This window comes from Bufo gargarizans, chromosome 3 (genome assembly GCF_014858855.1).
Source record: "Bufo gargarizans isolate SCDJY-AF-19 chromosome 3, ASM1485885v1, whole genome shotgun sequence".
Taxonomy (NCBI): domain Eukaryota; kingdom Metazoa; phylum Chordata; class Amphibia; order Anura; family Bufonidae; genus Bufo; species Bufo gargarizans.
The window spans coordinates 471088193-471112693 of record NC_058082.1 but is presented as its reverse complement, the minus strand read 5'-3'; the positions used below and the strand labels follow the sequence as shown (position 1 = coordinate 471112693).

The 24501-nt window shown below is 41.6% G+C and overlaps 1 protein-coding gene and 1 long non-coding RNA gene across 3 annotated transcripts in view; one reads left to right on the top strand and one right to left on the bottom strand.

Annotated features, from left to right (window-relative positions):
• The window catches only part of GLRA2 (glycine receptor alpha 2), a 219321-nt gene that overhangs the window by 44144 nt on the left and 150676 nt on the right, over positions 1 to 24501 (bottom strand). For both annotated transcript variants that reach the window (XM_044283705.1, XM_044283706.1), the window contains exon 8: positions 15312 to 15461. In XM_044283705.1, the coding sequence (XP_044139640.1) occupies positions 15312 to 15461 (150 nt within the window). The remainder of the gene's footprint in view (positions 1 to 15311; positions 15462 to 24501) is intronic.
• LOC122930364 overlaps positions 1 to 24501 on the top strand; it is a 238235-nt gene that overhangs the window by 102787 nt on the left and 110947 nt on the right. The gene's annotated exons all lie outside the window — the stretch shown is intronic.

The window sequence follows — 24501 nt, the reverse complement described above, 5'->3', positions numbered from 1 at the left end:
ATTGGTGAATTTCACCAGAAAATGTAACAGACAAATTAGTGAAATGTTTTTACCTGTCTACTAGGTACAGCCAGGGTATATCACACCCAAAAATTGGTAAATTTCACCCAAAATGGGTGTTTTTTTAATAACAGAATAGAACAGCAGTATCTAACGCATGTATCTCACACTGACAGATGCAGCCAAGGCTGCCCATTTAGTTTTTTGCCCAAAATGGGTGTTTTTTTAAACCCAGAATATTATTGCTGTATTTCAAGCTTGTATCTCACAATGACAGATGAAGGCCGCAAATTTAGTATTTGGCCCCAAATGGGTGTTTTTTTAAATAACAGAATGGAACACCAGTATCTAACGCTTTAATTTCACAATGACAGATGCAGCAAAGGCTGCAATATTAAGTACTGCGCCCAAAAAAACCTGAAAATTATTGCTGTATTTCAAGCTTAAATTGCACACGGACTAATGCGGAGGGTATTGCCAAAATGGGTGTTTTTTTAAAACCCAGAAAATTATTGAAGTATTACAAGCTTGTATTTAACACCTACAGATGCAGCAAATGCCGCAAAATTAGGATTATGCCCAGAATATGACAGCAGTATATAACATAGAAACATAGAATGTGTCGGCAGATAAGAACCATTTGGCCCATCTAGTATGCCCAATATACTGAATACTATGAATAGCCCTTGTCCCTATCTTATATGAAGGATGGTCTTATGCCTATCCCATGCATGCTTGAACTCCTTCACTATATTTGCAGCTACCACTTCTGCAGGAAGGCTATTCCATGCATCCACTACTCTCTCAGTAAAGTAATACTTCCTGATATTACTTTTAAACCTTTGCCCCTCTAATTTAAAACTATGTCCTCTTGTAGCAGTTTTTCTTCTTTTAAATATTCTCTCCTCTTTTACCTTGTTGATTCCCTTTATGTATTTAAAAGTTTCTATCATATCCCCTCTGTCTCGTCTTTCTTCCAAGCTATACATGTTAAGGTCCTTTAATCTTTCCTGGTAAGTTTTATCCTGCAATCCATGTACTAGTTTAGTAGCTCTTCTCTGAACTCTCTCCAAAGTATCAATATCCTTCTGGAGATATGGTCTCCAGTACTGAGCACAATACTCCAGATGAGGTCTCACTAGTGCTCTGTAGAGCGGCATGAGCACCTCCCTCTTTCTACTGGTAATTCCTCTCCCTATACACCCAAGCATTCTGCTAGCATTTCCTGCTGCTCTATGACATTGTCTGCCTACCTTTAAGTCTTCTGAAATAATGACCCCTAAATCCCTTTCCTCAGATACTGAGGTTAGGACTGTATCACTGATTTTATATTCTGCTCTTGGGTTTTTACGCCCCAGGTGCATTATCTTGCACTTATCAACATTACATTTTAGTTGCCAGATTTTTGACCATTCCTCTAGTTTTCCTAAATCCTTTTCCATTTGGTGTATCCCTCCAGGAACATCAACCCTGTTACAAATCTTTGTGTCATCAGCAAAAAGACACACCTTACCATCGAGGCCTTCTGCAATTTCGCTGATAAAGATATTAAACAATATGGGTCCCAGAACAGATCCCTGAGGTATCCCACTAGTAACAAGACCATGGTCTGAATATACTCCATTGACTACAACCCTCTGTTGTCTGTCCCTCAGCCACTGTCTAATCCATTCAACAATATGGGAATCCAAGCCCAAAGACTGCAATTTATTGAGAAGCCTTCTATGTGGGACAGTATCAAAAGCCTTACTAAAGTCTAGATAAGCGATGTCTACTGCACCTCCGCCATCTATTATTTTAGTCACCAAATCGAAAAAATCAATAAGATTAGTTTGACATGATCTCCCTGAAGTAAACCCATGCTTTTTTTCATCTTTCAATCCATGGGATTTTAGATGTTCCACAATCCTCTCCTTAAGTATGGTTTCCATTAATTTCCCCACTATTGATGTCAGGCTTACTGGCCTATAGTTGCCTGATTCCTCCCTACTTCCTTTCTTGTGAATGGGCACAACATTTGCTGATTTTCAATCTTCTGGGACGACTCCTGTTACCAGTGATTGGTTAAGTAAATCTGTTAATGGTTTTGCTAGTTCACCGCTAAGCTCTTTTAATAGCTTTGGGTGTGTCCTATCAGGCCCCTGTGACTTATTTGTATTAATTTTAGACAGCTGACTTAGAACCTCTTCCTCGGTAAAGACACATGCATCAAAAGATTCATTAGTCTTCTTTCCTAACTGAGGTCATTTTCCTTCATTTTCCTTTGTAAAAAATGAACAGAAGTATTCATTGAGGATGGCAGCTAGCTCTTTATCTTCTTCCATATACCTTCCTTTTGTTTTTAATTTGGTAATTCCTTGTTTTAGTTTCCTTTTTTCATTTATGTATCTGAAGAATGTCTTATCGCCTTTTTTCACTGACTGAGCTAATTTCTCTTCTGCCTGTGCTTTAGAAGCTCCTATAACTTGTTTGGCCTCTCTCTGCCTAATCTTATACATTTGCCTGTCATCCTCGCTTTTTTTTTTTTATATAATTACTAAATGCTATCTTTTTATTTTTAATGATTTTGGCCACTTCTGCTGAGTACCAAAGTGGTCTTTTTTTTTTTTTTTGCTTTTACTGACAAGCCTAATGCAATTTTCTGTTGCCTTCAATAGTGCCACTTTTAAGTAGTCCCATTTCTCCTGGACTCCATTGAAACTGTTCCAATCTGATAGGGACTCGTATACCACTAATCTAATTTTAGAAAAGTCAGTTTTTCTAAAATCTAAAACTTTTGTTTTGTGTGGTGTGACTCAGTACTTATAGTAAACCACACTGACTGGTGATCACTAGATCCCAAGCTTTCCCCTACAGTAATATCAGATACCAAATTCCCATTTGTGAATACTAAATCTAAAATGGCCTCCTTCCGGGTTGGCTCCTCAACTACTTGCTGTAGAGATAATCCCAGTAGGGAATTTAGAATATCTGTACTCCTGGCAGAACTAGCTATTTTGGTTTTCCAGTTTACATCAGGAAGATTAAAGTCTCCCATAATGATAACTTCCCCTTTCAATGTCATTTTAGCTATTTCCTCAACTAGTAGATCATCTAATTCTTTGACTTGGCTAGGTGGTCTATATATCACACCTACACGAGTTACCTTATGATTATCAAGCTGCAAGGTAACCCAAACTGACTCTAAATTGGTCTCGCTAACTTGTATTAAATTAGACTTTATGCTATCTTTCACATACAGGGCCACCCCTCACCCTTTCTTGCCTTCTCTGTCTTTCCTATACAGAGAAAACCCTGGTATTGTTATATCCCAGTCATTACTCCCATTGAACCATGTCTCAGTAACAGCCACTAAATCTATATTCTCAGATGCCATTATAGACTCAAGTTCATTGATCTTATTCCCTAAACTGCGAGCATTTGTAGACAAGAATCTGAGCTTGTCATTTCTTAACCTCTGTGCTACTGGCATCTTCTGGCATTGTTCCAGGGGGGCAGTCGGACTGCTGGATTATCACCCTTTTGCCCCCCTTTCCTAGTTTGAATGCTCCTTAGCAAATACTTTGAACTGTTCACTGAGGACATTCGTTCCCATGAGAGAAAGATGCAAACCATCTTTCTTGTACAGTTCTTTTCCATTCCAACGAGAGCTAACATGAGACACAAAGCCAAACCCTTGGATTAGACACCATTCACCAAGCCATACATTGAATTCCTTAATTCTTCCTGTCATGCTGAAGGTTATGCACAGGCAAAACTGCAGAGAATGAAACAGTTGATGCAACCTCCCGTATATCATTTCCAAGTGTGTGAAAAGCTTCCTTCACCTTTGAAACCTCATTGCAAGCCAGATCATTTTCCCCAAGATGGACAATAACATCCACCTCCTTTTCCTGCTTTGCTTGCCTAACAATATTAAGGATACATCATCTATCCCTGCTAGCGGTAGCACCAGGGAGACATCTCACAAAACCATTTTCCTCAAACTTCACACCTCTTTTGATAGAATCGCCCACCAACAGCTGCTTACTATCAGTCCTCACCTTCTCCTTTTTGTCTTTGGCTGCAGTCTTGCATACTTTAGACATGGGAAATGATTGTTCCTCACCCACTGTGCCTGAGCCATCCTCAATGTTGCTCTTGTGCTCTGAAAGTGCTGCAAATAAATTATGGAGAGCCACATACTGTGGGACTTGTCTTCTATCCACAACTCTCAGTCTACCAGAACCTGCAGTAACCCATCTTCCATTTCTAGGGGGCCGCAGTGGCAGTGGCATTGCAATGTTTCCAGACTGAGTTTGTTTAACAGTTAATTTACAAATCTCAGATTTCAAAAATGCTATTTTCTCAGATTAGACAGTATCCAAACCTCCGAAGAGTGGAACCTGAAATAAAAGCACAATAATTCCTGCACAGAACCAGGTCTGCCATTTTAAAGAGGGGAAATATTTTAAACAAACAAATCTTACTTCTTTAGATTGTATCCACCTCCAGATTTCCTCCTGAGTATCTCCTGAATATCTCCAATGCACTTATAAAAGCAGCACTTTGAAAATGTAGCAAGCTATAATTAGGCAAGCTAATACTATGTGGCTGTATATACGCACAGTCCCACAAAAGCGCCTCCCCCAACAACAAATGTAACACCTTAATCACCTATGCTCATTTGCAAACAGACAATAGTGAGAACCTGTCTAACAAATTCCTTACCAGTTTGGAAGCAGTGTCTGAGTATCCACCAGAAACACAGCTGAAGTTATGCTGTTTGGAAGCAGTGTCTGAGTATCCACCAGAAACACAGCTTAAGTTCTGCTGTTTGGAAGCAGTGTCTGAGTATCCACCAGAAACACAGCTGAAGTTCTGCTACAGTGGGAAATCTCTAAGTTAGTCTAAGTTAGTCTCCTGAATATCTCCAATGCACTTATAAAGCAGCACTTTTAAAATGCAGCAAACTTGTATTTCACACTGACAGATGCAACCAGGGCAGTAACATTTAGTATTTTGCCCAAAAAGGGTGTTTTTTTAAAACCCAGAAAATTATTGCTGCATTTCTAGCTTAAATTGCACACTGACTAATGAGGCATAGGCCCCAGATGGGTTTGCTCAACCCTAGTTAATAAATCAATTATCACAGAATGGTAGATCTATTCAAGTTAAAAAAATGTGACTGTCACTTTAAGCCTAGAAATAGAATGTGAAAAGTAAAAAACATATTTTTCTTTCTATGAGAAGAGCTGCAGTTGAGTAGCCGTGTATTTAGACTTGATCATTCCAAAAATGTAATTTTCATGCTAAAGTTTCTTTAAGTAAGTGTTTGGAACACACTTAAGGCTTCAAATACTCTCAAACACGTCTACTGTATGTGACCAACCGCCGGTTTAAAGAGTTGAGGGTAAGAAGCACTGCATGCAGCTTCAGAAGATTTATTTTATCAAATGGAACCACGATACTGTATTTCTTAGGAATGTAACTTAACAGTCCAGATATAGGTCAAAAGTTAGAGTATTATATTTTAGGAAAGGCTTTTTCTCTCCCAGGCATGAGTCAGGTCTGAAGAAGATGTTCGTTGTTCAGTAAGCACCTGCTCCACCATGTCTAATAGAATATGAGTAAAAACACATTCACAGTGGGGATGTTTCCCTCAGTATACAACTCTTAAAAGCTTCTTTACACTAAAGGATCATGGAGCACATCTAAACCATTTTAAAGCAACTGTATCAGCTCTCTAAGGATGTGACAAAGAGATTTTGTGGAATTCCTATATATACTCCGGTATATACAACTATATACCCCTGTAGTTACTTACCTCTTGTACATCCTCCCTGTGCTTTCTTTCTCTAAATTTGGACTCCCCTGACTCATTTTCACAATGTAAACCAATCACTCTGGTTTGTTTCCATCCTGTATGTTGCACTTTCTATTCCTGTATTCAACCAAACCCATGATGCACTTCTCCATCCTCTGCCACAGCTTCAGCACCGCCCCTAACAGCGCCCAGTTAGGTTATAGCCCCTCCCACCCCCCTAGTTACTTAGACGCCCTCTATCACTTCCCCGCCCACATAACTTCACAGGAAATAAGACAGAGCTGAATGGACATGGTCATGTGACCACAGCCCTGAGCGGAAAATAGGAGCAGTAAAGGGAAAAAAATAGATGACAGAATTACAACTACCGTCATAAATGAATATTTTAAAGGATGTTGATGCAAACTAGAAAACCCCTTTAGGGTGGCTGCACATGGTGCGGATCACATGCAGTTTTTCTGTGTGGATTTCCTGTGGGAAAAAACACAGCATAATACAGTATCAGCAAAATGAATGAGATTTTACAAATCTCATGTACATTTTTTTTTTCTAAGCTGCGGTAGAAAATCCGCAGCATGTCAAATGTTTGCCGATTCTGCAACTTCTGTAGATTAGTTTTCCCATAAACTTCAATTAGGTTGTTTACGGAAATCTGCATGAGACTCTGTATCAAAAATCGTATTAAAAAAAACACCAGAGTTGGAAGATCTAAAGGGAACTTTAGGGAAAGTGAAAGGAAATGTTAGATAGAAGACAAGAAAAGATGAAAGAGGAACGTTTTATGGTTTTATGCAGATACCTGCAATATGACAGAAGTGATGGAAACCCTAACATAATTACCATAAACAGAGGGGAATTTACGTTGTTACATGTGACGTTTAATTGTTTGTATATTAGATGCGTATGATGTATCTACTGTCTTATGTGACTTTACAGAAAAAAATGAATAAAATATATTTGAAAAAACACAAATCGTGATAATAGTGTGGATGTATAGGCCTTTTTGGTGCAGATGTTTTGCAGACTTTCTGCACATAAATCTGCACCACGTGTAGCCACCCCTTAAAATGCCCATCTTCTAATATATTTACTATTATCTAAAAACCATTCTCTTGGTTTAGTTTTACCCTCAAGCTTGGGTTGTAGATTTCATTCAATGTTCCGTGTGCTGAGGAATCTGTACTCCGCAATCCATTCATGCGCCGTACCGACTCCACGCTTTCACTCCCCACAAGGACAGTCTATCCACAGATTGTCATAACAGATAAAGGCAGCAAGAATGGAAGAACAGCAAAATGATTAAACTAAAAAAGTACCACAAAAACCATGCAAAACAATCAAATAACAGCAATGACAAATAGCACAAGGAAATCATACATTTCACGTATAAGGAAGCAAAATCATAAACAGCAATAATAATAATCCAATAACTATGATGTCACTTGCAGTGAAACAGGTCTTTGAAAGAATTGTCAAAGAAATAAAAATTCAATGCTTAATATCATTTTTGTACAGCATCAGAATGAGATTTGTTTTTTATGGATGGCACCTTGACCTATCCCCTGTGAATACAAGGTCGATGAGGGCATAGAACAAGTATCGTGTCTCAGTTGGCATTTTATAGCCGCTGCTCAGCTGTTAGGCCTGATGCATGGCACAGTGTATTACAGAGCAGTAGGCATTGTTTGTGTTGTCTGATGGTACCTCTGTACTAGAAGCAATGCGTCTAGGAGAGAATCCCTCCATAATACGACATGCAATGGAATATGCCATAATTGGTGATTTATTTTTTTGTACGCCTCTATATGACATTGGGGTCATAGAAATATAGAGTGGACACCTATAGATTGCTATATGTGTTGTATTATGGATCTGTATAACATGGATACCAATGTGTATAAGGCCTTAGGTATGCCTAATTAGCAATGGAGTCAAAGCAACTCTATCATGTAGGGTAGACAATTGTTGACTTAGCTTTTTAGAGGGCGACAAGGTAATGCTTTCCAAAAAGAATAATTAGGAAGAGATATTGCACACAGTTGTCTATCAGAGGACAATAAAACGTTCCCTCCTTATCTATAATTGCTACAACAATTTACTGCTACAACTGTTTTACTGTTTGTTTACTCATCCGCTCTTATTGATCTGCTTTACATGCTTTCCACTTGTCTCATTTACCTCATTATTCCTATAATCTTTGGTGTATAACCTAATCTTAAAAGAAAAGTGAAATAAAAGATAGTGGTATTAGTCTATACTGGATCATTGTGAAGTAGGTTCTTCTCCACTTAAACTTACATATAGACGGATCTGTGCTGCTTTTTCCAAGAGATTGGTTATATATTTCCACAGAGTTTCTACAGGAACTTGTTTCCTCTGAAAGATTCATCTTGTACTCCAGGAACATTGATGGAAAAGTATGCCCAATCTCTTGGAAAAAGCATTGTGGATCTACCTGTCTATATACAGTCTTAAAAGATGGCTGAGAAACAGGCCTGAGTAGTCTCAAAAGCTTGTAATTGTGTCATCTGTTCACTTAGCCATGATAAGGCATCGGCCACTGAGTAATCTGAGTTATGTTTTTTCTTCTAAGTTATACAGAATCCTTTCCCCAAAAATTATATGGGTGTCACGGGGTGCCAAAGGCGCACTCGGTCTCCCATCAGCCGCAGACCTGCTGCTTAGCTTCGGGAGCGAGGATCTGTGTTTGGCCTCGTTCCCAGGGCGGCTTTGCTAGCTGGGAGGCTCCCTGCTCCTAGGTCTGCCTTGAGCGCCGAGCTGATCACTCGGTGCTCGACTTGTCTGTCGGTCATGTGACGCTGGCCACGTCACATGACCCTCAGGACCTAACTATAAATACAGGCAGCCTGCTGGCCACAGGTTGCCTGTTAATTCTAGGTTCCTGGCTATTTGTTGGACTACTGATTACTCACCTGATCCTGTTCCCTGACGATCCTTTGCCTGCTCCTCCTGTACTGTGCATCTCTCCTGGTATCCTGACCCCGGCTTCCACCTGACGATCCTTTGCGGACTCCTGTTGTACTTCGTTTCTCTCCTGGTATTTGACCCCGGCTTTTCCTGACTGTTTTCTGCTCATTCCTTAGTACTGCGTAGCTCTCTAGGTATTGACCCGGTCCGTTCACGTTCCGTTATTTGTCTTGTCTGTCTTCCCAGCTCGTATCCTAAGTTAGGGACTGCCGTCTAGTTGTCCCCTGTCATTAGGACTTGCGAGGCAAGTAGGCAGGGCCAGGGGTGAGGGTGGAGCGCAGTGGTCACTATCCTCCCCCCTGTGTGTAGTGTACGTGACCGTCACAATAAGGATCTGCTCAGCTTCTCCTGCTCTATATCACGCTGCTTGTAGATTGGACTGCATTTTTTATAATACAGGTTCCCTTTAAAATATACTTTTTATTAATTAAATCTAAATTAAGAAATTTGTGCAGCTTCCAATACAATCATTTCTCCTGGACCTGTTAATCAAGGAGAGGCTGGCAGGAGCAAGGGTGAAAAGATTTCTTCAGAATGAAGCAACAGATCACTAAGTAAGGCTACATGCACACAACCGTATGTGTTTTGCGGTCCGCAAAAAAAACCGGATGCTATCCGTTTGTTTTTTTGCAAATCCATTGTAACAATGCCTAAAATGGACAAGAATAGGACATGTTATATATTTTTTTGCCGGGCTACGGAACGGACATACGGATAAGGATAGCATACGGTGAGCTGTCCGCATTTTTTGCGGACCCATTGAAATGAATGGGTCTGCATCCTATCCGCAAAAAAAAATGGAACGGACACAGAAACAAACAATGTTCGTGTGCATGTAGCCTAAAAAGTACGGTATCATTATTTTCAGCTGAGCTAGTCCTACAAGACATTGTGTCCCTTTAAGTAGGTGGGGAAAAGATTTGTAAAACGTATTAGATTTTATTGGTGGTCCTAACCTGTGGCCCTTCAGGTGTTGCATGCCCGGACATACCACCAGCTGTATTACAGCCCAGTCGTAATCGCATGAATATAGATGAGGTGAAATATTAGACATGACACATGGAAAAAAAATGGTGCTTCTTTAAATTAGGTTGCACAATGAGGTTCTCTGCTGAAATTATGACCATGTACATTCCCGCTATGTGGGCCTCATTGTCCCAGTCAGTTGCTTTATCTGTTCATATCTGTAATGGTCAATAATGGGCCTTTTAGCATTTTGTTAATCGGTCTGAGAGTGCTCATTGTCCTGGAAGATTGCTATACAATACACGGTATACACGTGCATTCACAGCAATGGCACCGCTCAGTACAGAGAAAATCACACCGAACATTATCTGAGAAAATAAGCAGGCGCTGCAGGAAGCAGTTGCTCAAGTCCTTAGATTACTGTTCTAGGAATAATAATTCCCAGCCAAAGAGCGTTGACTAAAGGAAATCTTACTTAATTCATGTAATCAAAAAAATGCGTATTCCCGACTTTTTAAATGCCACTTGCACAAAATATTTTGCACTATTGGCTTTTCTCTACCGCGCTCGCAACTTTCCCAGCTTGGTGAGAGCAGGGAGCCTTCAGCAGTTGAATAGAGACTTAATATGGAGTATATGCAATTCCACAGAGCAGGGGGTATCTGCAAATGGTGTTTTATCTAGTATACTGTTATGTATTGTCATGTTATGTGTTGTACCCAGTATAACTATGTATGGATGGCACAAATGGGGGTTATCAATCCTCGCTCAGCCCTTGTAGGAGGTTAGGAGTGGGCTGGCACCACCCCTAACCTTAGGTCAATCTACACTGGAGTTTAGGAGTGAAAGGAAGCTGTGCTTCATGATCCCATCTCTTAGGCCTCAAGCTACAGAGGCTAACCAATCTCTGCATGACTGAGACAAGGAGAAAGACTAAGGAGAGAACTACAGAACCTAGAGTCAGTAAGATAACTACCAAAAGCAAACTTTACTATTGTGGGGGACACTGTTAAGACACCCTTCACACCTGAACAGGACCTGACCAATCGTATCTCTAAAACCATGTATCCCTTAGTGGACATTACAGCCACCATTGTAAATATATGATTGCCCCCCATAGATTCTGCAGGAAGAGACTTGAAACAGATAGAGGGAAGAGGGTCATAACTCTCCTCCTTGCCATTGCTATCTGGGAAGAATTGCACTGTGTACTGTTGGAGCTGGAGTTTTGCTATTGTTGGATTTATTACAGCTCCCATGTTGCACTTCAGTGAAGAGAGATGTTTATATCCTACATCTGACCTGGTTACTGACTCCTGCACTATCCACCGGCCATTGCACTTCACACACCCTTCCTTTGCACCCATGCAATCACATACCATCACCCCGACTACCATCAGGCAGGAGCCTCAGAACCAGGGTGTGCCCTGGGGGAAGAAAGGGTGCTCGCTCCCCTTTAACTGCACAGTCCTAGAAGGCAACGCTGTAAGGAAAGCCACTTTTACAGCCAGATCCACTACCACTCCCATCCTCCACTCCGACTCTTCCTGGGATCGCTGCCTATGCACAAGGCATGAAAGTGTTTTACAAATATTCATAGTGCGCACCATTTATATATCTACTTGTTTCAGTTTGTGAATGTTGACTTGATACTACTTGGCAATCTCCATAGCAACTTCTCCCCGTTCCTGTGCCGCTGCTTATGTAGAGGGAGATCATTGTTTTATGTGTGCACACATTCATCTATTTAATCACTGCCTTTTGTACTCCCGCTCACAACTCCGCTGCTTGTGAGCACGATTGTTTGTGTGACCCTTGGCTGCAGGAGGATGCAATCTTTCATGCAATTAACATAATGTAGAATTATGAGACTAGAAGTTGACAATGCTTCCAAAAACATGTTATTTATTTGCTGAAATTGAAGAAAGCACAATAAAAAACATCATGCGGTACAGACGCTGTCACAAACGAGTCCTTTCTAAAGCTGGTTTATAGCACAGAAGCATATTAGTACTCAGAGCATGCACTGGGGTTTCCTGGGATGATTTAGAAGATTGCAGGATCTACAAATTCCATTTATACATTACTTTTGCTTCCAATATCATTTCACTTTCAGGTTTCACACGCATTCCGTTTTTTGAAAAGCATCACTGCATTTTTTCATGCTTTTTTTTTTTGCCAAAGACAGAAGTGGATTCGGCAGGAAGTTCTTCCTTGATATTTTGCATTCCTTTTGGACCCACTTCTGTCTCTGGTTTAAAAATATGACTCAAAAACTTTTAGAAAAGAATAACACCCTAATGCTGGGTTCACACCTGAGCGTTCTGAAAGGACCGCTCTGTCTGCGCGATTGTACCGGCGTTTGCAATCGCGCATACAGAGACAAGCAAACGCCCATTGTCGCGCGTTCTTGAAAGTCTATGTACGGGAACGCGCAACAAGACGCCCCAAAGAAGCTCATGTACTTCTTGGGGCGTCGGGCGTTTTCCAGCGCGATCGTACGCACTGTAAAACGCCCAGGTGAGAACCATTCCCATAGGGAAGCATTGGTTTCTCCTTGTTGAGCGTTTTACAGCGCGTAGGGACGCGCTGTAAAACGCTCAGGTGTGAACCCAGCGTTAGGATATGGCCACACAGGAAGCGGTTTGCAGGGGCAAAATCTCTGACAAATCAGCAGTAAAGGCTGCATGTCTTGCATGGTGATTTATTGAGGACTTTACTGTGGATTTCACACGATGCATTGCAAAATCTATACCGTAGGTCAATTTGCTGCAAATCTTTTCTGTATTGTGTGGATGAGATTTCTTAAAATCTCATCTACTTCACTGGTACTGTAAGACGCTTTGGCTTTGCGACACTCAAATCGATGATGGCAAATCTGCAACATTCGTGCCACACAACTGTCTAGCAGGACTAGGGTCAGAGTAATCTTGGCCCACATGCATTAAAGATCATTGTCCTCTTTACCAATCACTTTAGCTTGGCACACCTGGTTAAACATATTGCATTTGAGCAGTTCTTTTCACTTGTATTTTTACAGAATTTGCACAATCGTCTTATGAATTAAGGGGCCACGATCCCCTTCTGGGCATGGGTCCTTGGGTGCTGCCTTAATAACTGCTGCTAGGTGCATACCTCTCAACCGTCCCAGATCCGGCAGGACAGTCCCGGATTTCAGTGGCTGTCCCGTGGTCCCCGGTACAGGGGAGGTATGTCCCACTTTCTGGAAACTGTCCCTGCTTCCATAGGAAGCAGAGACAGCTGCCTGTAATGATGAAGCAAGAGCCATCTGTCCGCTCTCTGCTCCATCATTCCTCCCCCTGCTCTCCACACTGAAGGTCTGGGCAGGGGGCGGGGCCTGTCAGAAGCTCCATGTGTTCTGCTGTTGGTGTTGCTGCTGCTGGGGAACGAGGTCAGTATGTGGAGTTGTTTTTTCTTTTTTTTGTGCTTGTAAAGGGGGCACTTTATATGGCATATTACAGTGAGGGGCACAGCTGGGCATAACTACTGTGAGGGGGCACATATTTCAGCATAACTACTGTGAAAGAGGCACCTATCTGGATATAACTACTGTGAGGGGCACATATCTGGGCATAACTACTTTGAAGGGGCACATATCTAAGCATCGCTACTGTGAAGGTTACATATCTGGCCATAACTGCTGTGAGGGGGCACATATGTGGGCATAACTGCTGTGAGGGGGCACATATGTGGGCATAACTGCTGTGAGGGGGCAGGGGGCACATATGTAGGCATAACTGCTGTGAGGGGGCACATATGTGGGCATAACTGCTGTGAGGGGGCACATATGTAGGCATAACTGCTGTGAGGGGGCACATATCTGGTCATAATACTGTGAGGGGGCACATATTTGGCCGTCTTTAATATCGATTGAACCCTGGGTAAGAATTTACTTGGGCCCCCTGGATCCCGCCTTCCCACACCCTAGCATGCAGCCACGCCCTCCACCACAACCAGGGCTGGTTTTAGACAAAATGTGGCCCTGGGAAAAATCAAAAGAGGGGGCCCACATCTTGTAATAATCTGTATCGTTACTTTACATCCCTTCAAACTGAAGCATTGTCATGCAAAGTTAATAATATACACAGAGTTTCTCTGGATTAGTCTATGCATTATTCCTTCCAGCTGCGTTATTACATATAGCAAAATTCTGACCTCTTTATCAACCTTTATAACCTTTCCTCCAAAACCTTCTCCCTTTTTCACACATGAGCAATAAACAATATAACTGAGAATGCAGTCCATCTATTCCATTAAGAAGAGTAAAGGAACGGTGGCACAATTACAATGTGCATCTCGGTATAGTGATTCCTAACGTCAATGTAGTCAGATGTTTGTCAAACAAACTCAAAAAGAGCAAGACCAGTTAATGTCCTACATCCCTGCCAACAGAAACATCTATGGCCATCCATCCATATTATATAAATGGGCTTCCACGAGAGATACTGTCTCCAACAGAAGCAAGAAACAAGAGACTGAGCCTTAGAGAGTCCGTGTCATATATGTATGATGCTGTCTGCCATATGTGACGTGAAGCAGATCGCCTGTCCTCCTTCTGACCGGTATATTATTTAGAAGGAAGGCTTACATGGGGTCTCCAAGTTCAGACATTTATTGCTACGGATGTACCATCAAAGTCTGAGGTGGTGAAACTCTTCCATTATTTGGCTTATTACTGCTTGCCACATGGAGATGGCATCTGACTACAACCGCATTTAGGTCCCATGCACCCGACCATATCTGTTTTGCGGTCTACAAATCATGGATCCACAAAATACGGATACAGTACATGTTGCATCTGCATTTCTTCTGGATCCATTGACTACAATGGGTCTGCGGTCCTCATTTTGGACATGTTCTATCTTTTTGCGGAATGGACATATAGATGCGGAAAGCACACGGATCACCCGTGTGCATTCTGTATCTGTATGTCCATTCCGCGAAACAATATACGGACCCAATGAAAACAATAGATAAGCAAATAAAATGTTGACAGCACATGGACCGCATCCGTATCTTGCGGACCACAAAATGAATACAGTTGTGGGCATGGTGCCCTATAAGGATAATCTGCTGCCCACACATACATGCCACATACAGGGGTAGATAATCAATCTTGGGGCCCATGTATATGGCCGCCATATGGATCTGCTTTGCACAGAATCCTAATATGGTGCCCGTAGGTTTGATATGGCGGAACACAGTGTTTGATTTTCATGAGTTAATATGGAATGCGTGAAAAAATTTGCCCTATTACAGAGGTGACCGCCATGAGGAACATTACTTTTAAGAAAGACTATGATGCCTCACGCAAGGACTTGGCAGCACAGGGTCCTCACACACTGCTTTTCAGCAAAGTCTGTCAATTATATAGCAATACAGGTCTCTAACTAACCAGTGTTATCTCCGCTCTCACAGTCACAAGAGAGAACACAAAAGACTAATAGCCGGAGAACATTCAGAGCACCTTGTGTAGTACAATACAGAAACACATGGCGTATTCAACATGAGATATATGACATTCTCTTACCTTGCTTTGTCTTTTTTGCCTCCTGCGAAGTCTCAGAAATTCCTTGTGTTGCCTTGAGACAAAATTCACAGCTGCATATTCCAGTAAAGCAGCAAACACGAACAACAGGCAAACAGCCATCCAGATGTCAATTGCTTTCACATAGGAAACCTGCAAAGGCAAAAACACAACTCTAAAACGGGTGTCGTGTTAGCGGAGTGCAGACCTGAGATTGTGACTTTGGGGTTTCATAAGCTGTAAGCCATAATCATCCAAATTATACCAATAAAGGCTTGAAATATCTCGCTCTGCATGTAATGAGTCTATCTCATATGTTAGCTTCACCTTTTAAGTTGCATTACTGAAATAATGCAACTTTTCGAGTTTCACCTGTATATTAAATAAAACTGCATAATGGAGACCTAATGTGCATAAATATGACTTCCAGGGTCAGAACTGCTTAGGATGCCTATTATACATCATTTTGAACAGCTTTACATTCTGATCAAACTAAAGGAGTTATACACTATCAATTCTAGGCCATTGTTTTCCTATATTTTGTAGATGTTACTATTTGAATATTTGGAACTGCTTTTCTATATTTTGAAACAGGAATTTATATTGATGGAAGTGCGACAAATACGAAATGGATCAGTTGGTTACGGATGGAGATACGGACATGGCCGTCTGCATGAAGCCTAAAAATTTAAATTCTAGGGCATCCTTTCTTAGAATTCTGTGTTGTGCCGTTCCTCTGCTATTCAGCTTGAAAATGTATGAATAAGGTTGTCATGTAATTTTTAGTGCACAGTTAATGCATAAAAACAAAACCCAAATAAAAAAAATGGTGGAATTGCATTTTTTTCATCTTTAGCCAACAAGATATTGTAAAGTAAATGATGCCAATTAAAATACAACTTGTCCAAGCCCTTATATGGCTATAAGAAAAAAAAAAAAAGAAAATTGCCATGGTTCTCAAGCGGTTAAATTTTATTTCATAATAATCCTGCTTGTGAGGATAATAAGATGACCGCTGAGCAATGATGTCTACAGAACAGGAAGTATCAGTCTATTACAGGGCTGGCCAACCTGCGGCTCTCCAGCTGTTGTAAAACTACAACTCCCACCATGCCCTGCTGTAGGCTGATAGCTGTAGGCAGACTGGGCATGCTGGGAGTTGTAGTTTTGCAACAGCTGGAGAGCCGCAGGTTGGCCATACCTGGTCTATTATAAGGCATAGTGCTCGTAAAAATTGCAGGGTTTTAGGATTTAAAAAAATATATGCAGTATTAAAATAATGAACAATGTTGAAAATTTAAAATAACCACCAGAAATTCTTTAAAAATGTTTAACGTGAAAACATGTCATTTTCTGATGACACATTCCCTTTAAACGTTGGCTCTTGCTTGTATGAGAAGCCGTTACTTCCTCTTTAGGCAAAGCAATTATCCTCCATTGTACTCATACTTGAGTGCTGCACATATTATGTAATCGTAACAGTCTTCTGTGTGAATAAACCACTGTTAGAATATTAAAATCGGAGCATTTTATCCACATTGCTTCCCGCTTATATCCACGTTCTGATTTTCAATGAAACCCCAGGTGAACATTTTTGCAGGGAGTTTTTGACAAGAGCTAAAATGCTGCACGTTCCTTAGTAAAGAGACATTTCCCACAGCTTTAGGGCTCATTCACACGAACTGTTTGCTGCCCGTTGACGTATTGCGGCCTGCATTTGCAGATCCACAATACATGGGCACCGTTCCGTGTGAATTCCACATCACGGATGCGGACCCATTAACTTCAATAGGTCCGCAAATCCGGAGATGCGGAACGGAACACTACGGAAGCACTACGGAGTGCTTCCTGGGGTTCCATATCATGCCTCCGCACAGCAAAAGGATAGAACATGCTTTATCATTTTGCGGAACGGACAGATCGCGGACCCTTGCAAGTGCATGGGTCCGTGATCCCCATGCAGCTGGGCCATGGTCCGTGCCAGTGCATTTTGGATCACAATTTGCGGTCCACAGCATGGGCACGGGCTTCACACGCCCTTATTAACAATGGGGACATCAGGCAATAAACAACTGAGAGAAAAGTTATTATTGTAAAAGTTATTGCAAAATACTAAGAGAAACAAGACATGCTGATTTATATACTGTAAGGCAATCAACAGCCAACAGAAACATGACTTAAAATGTAAAAAAGGCTACTAAAAAGCCACAAAAGACGCATATATTACTTTCTAAACACAGTTGGAAAATTTAGTTAAGGTATATAGGAGCAAAAATGCACAATAAACCCCATATGTACAGAGAATGCTATGTTTTAAAAATATCTCCACGAACCGTAAAAACACAGTAAAAACCACAAATAAAAACATTGAATGTGGTGTGTTTTATATTTCTAAATAAGAAAATCAGCAACAAATATATCATGTGTTAATTTCTTCTAAGGCCTCTTGCACATGACCATATGGCTTTTTCAGTATTTTGCGGTCCGCAAAAAACGGATGACATCCATGTGCATTCTGTTTTTTGCGGAACGGAACAGCTGGCCCCTGATAGAACAGTACTATCCTTATCCGTTAGGCGGACAATAATAGGACATGTTCTATCTTTGAACGGAAATACGGAAAAGGAAGGCAACCGGTTTACTTTCCTTTTTTTTGCGGATCCATTAAAATGAATGGTTCTGTATACAGTCCGTATACGCAATGCAAAAAAACTGAATGAAAACGGAAAAAAAACGCCCTCTTTCACACGAGCATGACGGATTGGCTCCGGATGCGTTCAGGGTGCGTTCAGTGAAACTCTCACCATTTTGCAAGCAAGTTCAGTCAGTTTTGTCTGCAATTGCGTTCAGTTGTTCAGTTTTTTTCACGCGGGTGCAATGAGTTTCGATGCGTTTTTCACGCGCGTGATAAAAAACTGAAGGTTTACAAACAACATCTTTTAGCAACCTTCAGTGAAAAACGCATCGCACCCGCACCTGCTTCCAGATGCAATGCGTTTTTCACTGAAGCCCTATTCACATCTATGGGGCCAGGGCTGCGTGAAAAGCGCAAGATATAGAACATGCTGCGTTTTTCACTCAACACAGAACTGATGCGTGAAAAAAAATGCTCATGTACATAGACCTATTTAAATGAATGGGTCAGGATTCAGTGCGGGTGCTATGCGTTCACGTCACGCACTGTAACCGTGCAGAAAACTCGCTTGTGTGAAAGGGGTCTAGGACCACACATGGTCATTTGGTACAGAAGTGTAGTAGGCAGGGCCATCTTTATCGCGGGCAAAATGGGCAGCTGCCCCGGGCCCAGTTGCTCCTGGGGGGCCCAAGGCAGCTGCCTCTTGAGCTCCGCTGGCCACTGGAGGACCTTTCATGGGTCCATACTTTATTAACTAAGTAGCAGGACATGTAGGGCATACATGGGGATGTCCCTGCACTTACTATTATTTCTGGGCGCCGCTCCATTGCGCCGCTGTGGCCCCCGTTACATTCTCCCGCACTGTATGCTAAGTAACAGCATCGGAACACCAGGGAGGAGACATCAGATTTTCTCTGTGGGCGTCTCCTTCTCCCTGGCTGTAGCACTGTCCAATCGCAGGGAGAAAAAAAAAAAGCTGGTGTCTCCTCCCTGGTGTTCCGATGCTGTTACTTAGCATACAGCATGGGAGAATGTAACAGGGGCCACAGTGGCGCAACGGAGCGACACCCAGAAATAATAGTAATTCTAGGGACATCCCCCATGTATGCCCTACATGTCCTGCTACTTAGTTAATAAAGTATCTCCTAGAAAGTAGCCCTAAGGCTAAATGTTGCACTCTTGGACCTCCTGGAAGCCACTTCATACAAGTTGGTAAGTATGCTCTTAGGCTATGTTCACAGATTTTTTCCATGGATTTCGGCAAGGATTCCACCTCTCATTGTGTTCAATTGGGGCCAGACCGCTGTTCATGCTGCTGCAGATTGTTTACGTGTGGTTATCCAGACCGCTACAAGAATGGACATGTGGTCGCCACTGGAAACCGCAGTGGGAATCTGCTGGCGGATTAGCCCCATTGAAAAAGAGAAGAAATTATTGCAAATATCAATGTGACATAACAACTTATTTTAAAGTGCTGATGAGTTTCCTTTACCAGAGAACCGAAAATGAACCAGCCAACGGTGAAAATCCCATCTTCTTTATTTCTGCACAGCTGAGCACTGTTGTATGACATTATCAACCAACGCCCAAAGAAGAGAACGGCAGTGATTTTCCATTTCCTGTGTAATGTCTAACAGCAGGTAGTTGTGATAACTTTCTGCCTTCTAGCCACTGGCTTTTACACTTTTGTCAGTCAATGGTAACCTGAGTCCACAGCCCCATCAGGAAATGCTGATGGACTCATAACCAGGAACATAATAATGTAAACGTGTTCCCATTGTATGTCTACACCATACCAGTCACAGTCTTTTCAGTAAGTGTGGTCATTTCAATTTATTTCACTGACTCTTCCTTGTTGGATTTGTCTCCCTTAAATCTTATCCACTGCACACAGCTGATTTCACAGCGAATAACAGATATGAGATTTTCCTCTAGTGACTCAGGGAATTGATTATCTTTCTCAAGAACAGATGAAACACGCAGACAATCCGATATTATCAAGAAAAGTTCCTTCTTTTCCAAAGCTAACAAAATATTAAAGTGTCGGAATCCCCCTGCTTATGTCTAATAGAACAGTCCTCTATGGACTCTTCTGAAGACTGGAGGTGATGCTACAACACACATTACTGAATTGAGATCAATATTATTTTTAATCAGCATTTTTTTTACTCCAATTTTTTTTTGTAATTATTTTGGGAGCTACATTTACGATTCAGCATCTAGGCGAAGGTTCCATTTTGACCACCTCACCAACACTGATGTAGAATCTACAGTGGACACAAGAAGGTTCTCTGGATCTTATGCTTCATGCACATGGTAGAGGTGCACTGGGCCTCCCCCCAGGGCCGATTGTGTCCCAGGTTTTCAGGAATTCCGAGTGGTGATGCAGCCTTATTAGTTCTGTGAATGTCACAGTGCTCCTACCTGGATACTGTCGCTACCCAGGGTTAGGGTCCATAACAATAAAGGGAGAGAGATAGTTGGTGGAGTAAGAGTCCAGACTTGGTAAAAATTCAGGGGGTGGAGTCTGGCAGCTGAGCAGGATGCACGCAACATAAAGAGCTCTGCTGCAGACCAAAAATGGGCAAGCTTACAGGAGAAAAGAAGCTCCAGGCAGACCAAAAATGTCATCCAGCCAAAGCGACATGGATAGATTTGTTAAGAAACCGGAGGTGAGAAGTGAAACCAAGATGGCGACGGCTCGGCGCACAGCCCTCATGGCGGGAGGAGAGGCAGACTCCGACAGAGTCAGCGACCAAGATGACACGGCCTCTCCTGATGATTTACCAATCTCTAGAGCATTTATGAAGGGACTGCTTAATGTAGCTCTGGAACCTTTACGTCAAGACCTCAAAGACATAAAGCAGGACATGCAGCATCTAGGCGCCAGAGTGGAGATGTTGGAAACCGCCCAAAACGCCTCTACTGAATTTGGTGAGCATGTTTCCCATAATTTAGATAGCGCCCAAACTCATCTTAACTATCTATACTCCCTAGTCAAACACCAGGATAATAGAGGGAGAAGAAATAATATTCGGCTTAAGGGAATCCCAGAATCCGTTAATCCGGAAGCACTGAGACCAGCTATTGCACAGTTTTTTGCACACCTGGTTACAACAGAATCCCCTGAGGTATTTGAAATGGACAGAATACTCAGCGCACTTAGACCAGTGCCAAAGCCCCAGGAACCTCCCAGAGATGTAATTTGTCACCTAATCAGCTTTTTAGTAAAGCAACAAATTGTATCTGCAGCTCACTCTACCAAAGCATTAGAGATTGAAGGCTCAGTGGTCACTATCTTCCAAGATTTGTCGCCTATAACTTTAAAGAAGAGGCGTCTCATGAAACTCCTACTAGATGTCCTGCAAAAACACCAGATGACCTATCGATGGCTTCATCCCTTCAGTCTCTTGATTAACACCCCAAATCGTAAACATGTTGTCCGAGCACACGCAGATTTGCAGAAGATCTATGATGGACATTCGGGATTGGTGCCCTGCGCAGAATGTTGCTGCTTTTCTCCCTCTGCCAACGTTGGATTCCTGGCAAGTAGCCTCACCCAAACCAGAGAGATCCAAGAAGATTTCGGGACATCAAGCCACCAAGCGAGATAAGAGGAACACTGAATAGTACCATTGCCTTATCTTATCTTCGCTGATACTACCTCACTGCTACTCTACCTCTTCTCATTTTCTTTTTCTTTCTCCTTATAACCCCTTGTATCTTTTTCTTAATTTTCATTTTCACCCTGTGCTTTAACATTTATGTACTCACCCCACAACTTAATGCTTGCTCTGATTATTGGTCTACCATGTATAGACCCCCTGCTAGGCTTTACTGATACTGGAGCCTGAATTGCTGCAACCTACAAGGTTCTCTTCTCTTGTTGAATGTTGTATTTTTTTTGTCATTTTTCCCCCTCTCTCTTTCCTAGTCTTCCCTTCCCCCACCCTAAGGGACTGTGTCTCAGGAACAGAAACAGGTCAGATGAGCAAATAATGTGCTTTTATGTTTTTTGTTATGGCTAATTATCAGGTATGTACCTTCAATGTTATAGGACTTAACTCTCCGACAAAAAGGAGCCAAATCTGCCACTTTCTACACAAAAAGAAAGTAGATGTAGCTTTGATACAGAGTCTAACTTCAGAGTCAACCATATACCTAAACTGTCACATTTGCTATACAATCAATGGTATCATAGCCCATCAACTTACTCTGCATAAAGAGGGGTAAGTATAGCTATACATAAAAGGACCCTGTTTGTCCATCATTCAACTATGGTTGATGGAGAAGGTAGATTTACCTTTATCAAGGGCACTATAGGCCCTCAGCTGTTCACTTTTGGAAATGTCTACGCTCCCAACACTGCCCAAGCGAACTGGCTTGGTGATGTTATCACCAAGTTTGGAAATTTCGCAGAAGGCATAGTCATGTTAGGTGGTGACTTTAATGTGGCTTTGGTCCCGAGTCTTGATTGCTCGACCGGGTCTTCAGCGATGTCTTTGTCATCCCTGCGTAAGATAAATGCATTGGCTACCCAAGGTTTAGTGGATGCATGGAGAGCAATGCACTGCAATGAGAAAGATTACACCTATTTCTCTGTAGCTCATCACTCTCTTGCCAAAGATTGGATTATATCTTCTTTCCAACTCATTCCCTTCAGCACTGTACTTCAGCACAAATCAGAAATATTCTGTTATCTGATCATGCTCCAGTTTTCTTTAGTATTGTAATACCAAACATGCAGAAGACAGAATTCAGGTGGAGACTAAATGAAACCCTGAACACTGGCCCTTATATCTCTAAGTTAGCTGGTCTTATGGAAGAATATTTACGATTAAATGAATATACTAACATCTCAAAAGCAATGTTGTCGGATGCCCACAAATCTGTCACGCGGGGCACTTTATCGCATTAGGTTCACATATTATAAACCAAAGACAGGCAAAAATTCAAGACCTCTTATCGCAAATCTCAACCTTAGAATCGCAACATAAAAGAAATGTAGCTACAGATACCCTGGCATGTCTGGACACCTTGAGATCAGAACTGAGGAACATGTTAAACATTCGGACTGCAAAATTGTTCTTATCCACGCAATATAAATATTACACCCACGGTAATAAAGCGTCGAAAATATTAGAATCTCAAATAAAAAGAAGGAAAGTCGCCTCCTTTATCTACCTTATTAGATTCTCTAATTCGCAGTATTATTGCGAAACAGATCTTATTGCGAAGCAATTCTGAGAATATTATAGTAGACTATATAATCTACATGAGCCCTTAACTCCCTCTCAATGTCAAATTAAAACTCAGCAGATTCAAAATTGGCTAGCAAAACTGCATCTGCCTTCACTGAAGCCAGAACAGATTCATACATTACAATCCTCTTTCCTGCTTACAGAACTCCAGGCAGCTTTGAAAGAGTCACCTATGAAAAGCCCTGGCCCTGATGGTCTTCCTATCTACTATTATAACTCTTTTAAAAATATACTTTGGCCCCACTTCTTGGCAGTGTGAAATGCGGTGTGGGTAGGTGGGGGTTCAGCCGTTCACCAGAGACATGCTGTGAGCGCAAAACTCCATTATCCCAAAACCAAAAGATCATTCATTATGTTCAAAATACAGGCCAATCTCACTTCTCAACAATGACATCAAGCTATATGCTAAAATGTTAGCTAGTAGGTTGAAACTATATCTACCAGAACTAATTTCATCAGAACAACTGGGATTTATTCCCGGTAGAGAGGGGAAAGACAACATTGCGAGAGTGATCCAACTTAAACAATTAGCTAAGAGCTCCTCAACACCACTAGCCTTATTAAGCATGGACGCCGAAAAGGCTTTTGATAGAGTTGAGTGTTCATTTATGTCTCAGGCTATGTCTAAATTTGGTATCCCAACCTTTTTTGTAGATGGAGTAATGGCTATGTACAACAACCCAACGGCTCGGGTCCTGGTAAATGGCAAGCTCTCCCATTCGTTTAGCATATCCAACGGAACCAGACAGGGGTACCCGCTCTCCCCGTTAACATTTGTTTTAGTTATTGAAATGCTTCTGCAAGCTGTTAGACAATCAGAGAAGGTGAAATGGGTCACGGTTGGTTCTAAAACCCATCACCTAGATGCATTCACGGACGATATTTTGCTATTTATTGCTAATCCAGGTCACACCACTCCTTCAAGCTTTCGGTTCCCATTCAAACTCTTCAGTTAACTTCTCCAAGTCTCTTGTACTAAATGTCTCCCTATCGACACAGTTGCAAGATAAACTACAAAAAGTTACCCCCTTTCAATGGACTACTCAACCAATAGTGTTCTTAGGAATAAAAATCACCCCAGATTTCCCATCCTTATTCTCAGCAAACTTTCGAGATCTACCAGAGAAATTGGAGGTGTTACTAGGTTCCTGGGAGGTACCTTTTGTTTCTTGGTTTGAGTGTAGAACACTTCTAAAAACCATATTGCTCCCCAAGGTTTTATATTATTTACAGGCCTTACCAATACCAATGCCCAAAATGTTTTTTAAACATCTACAGAGCATATTTACATATTTTT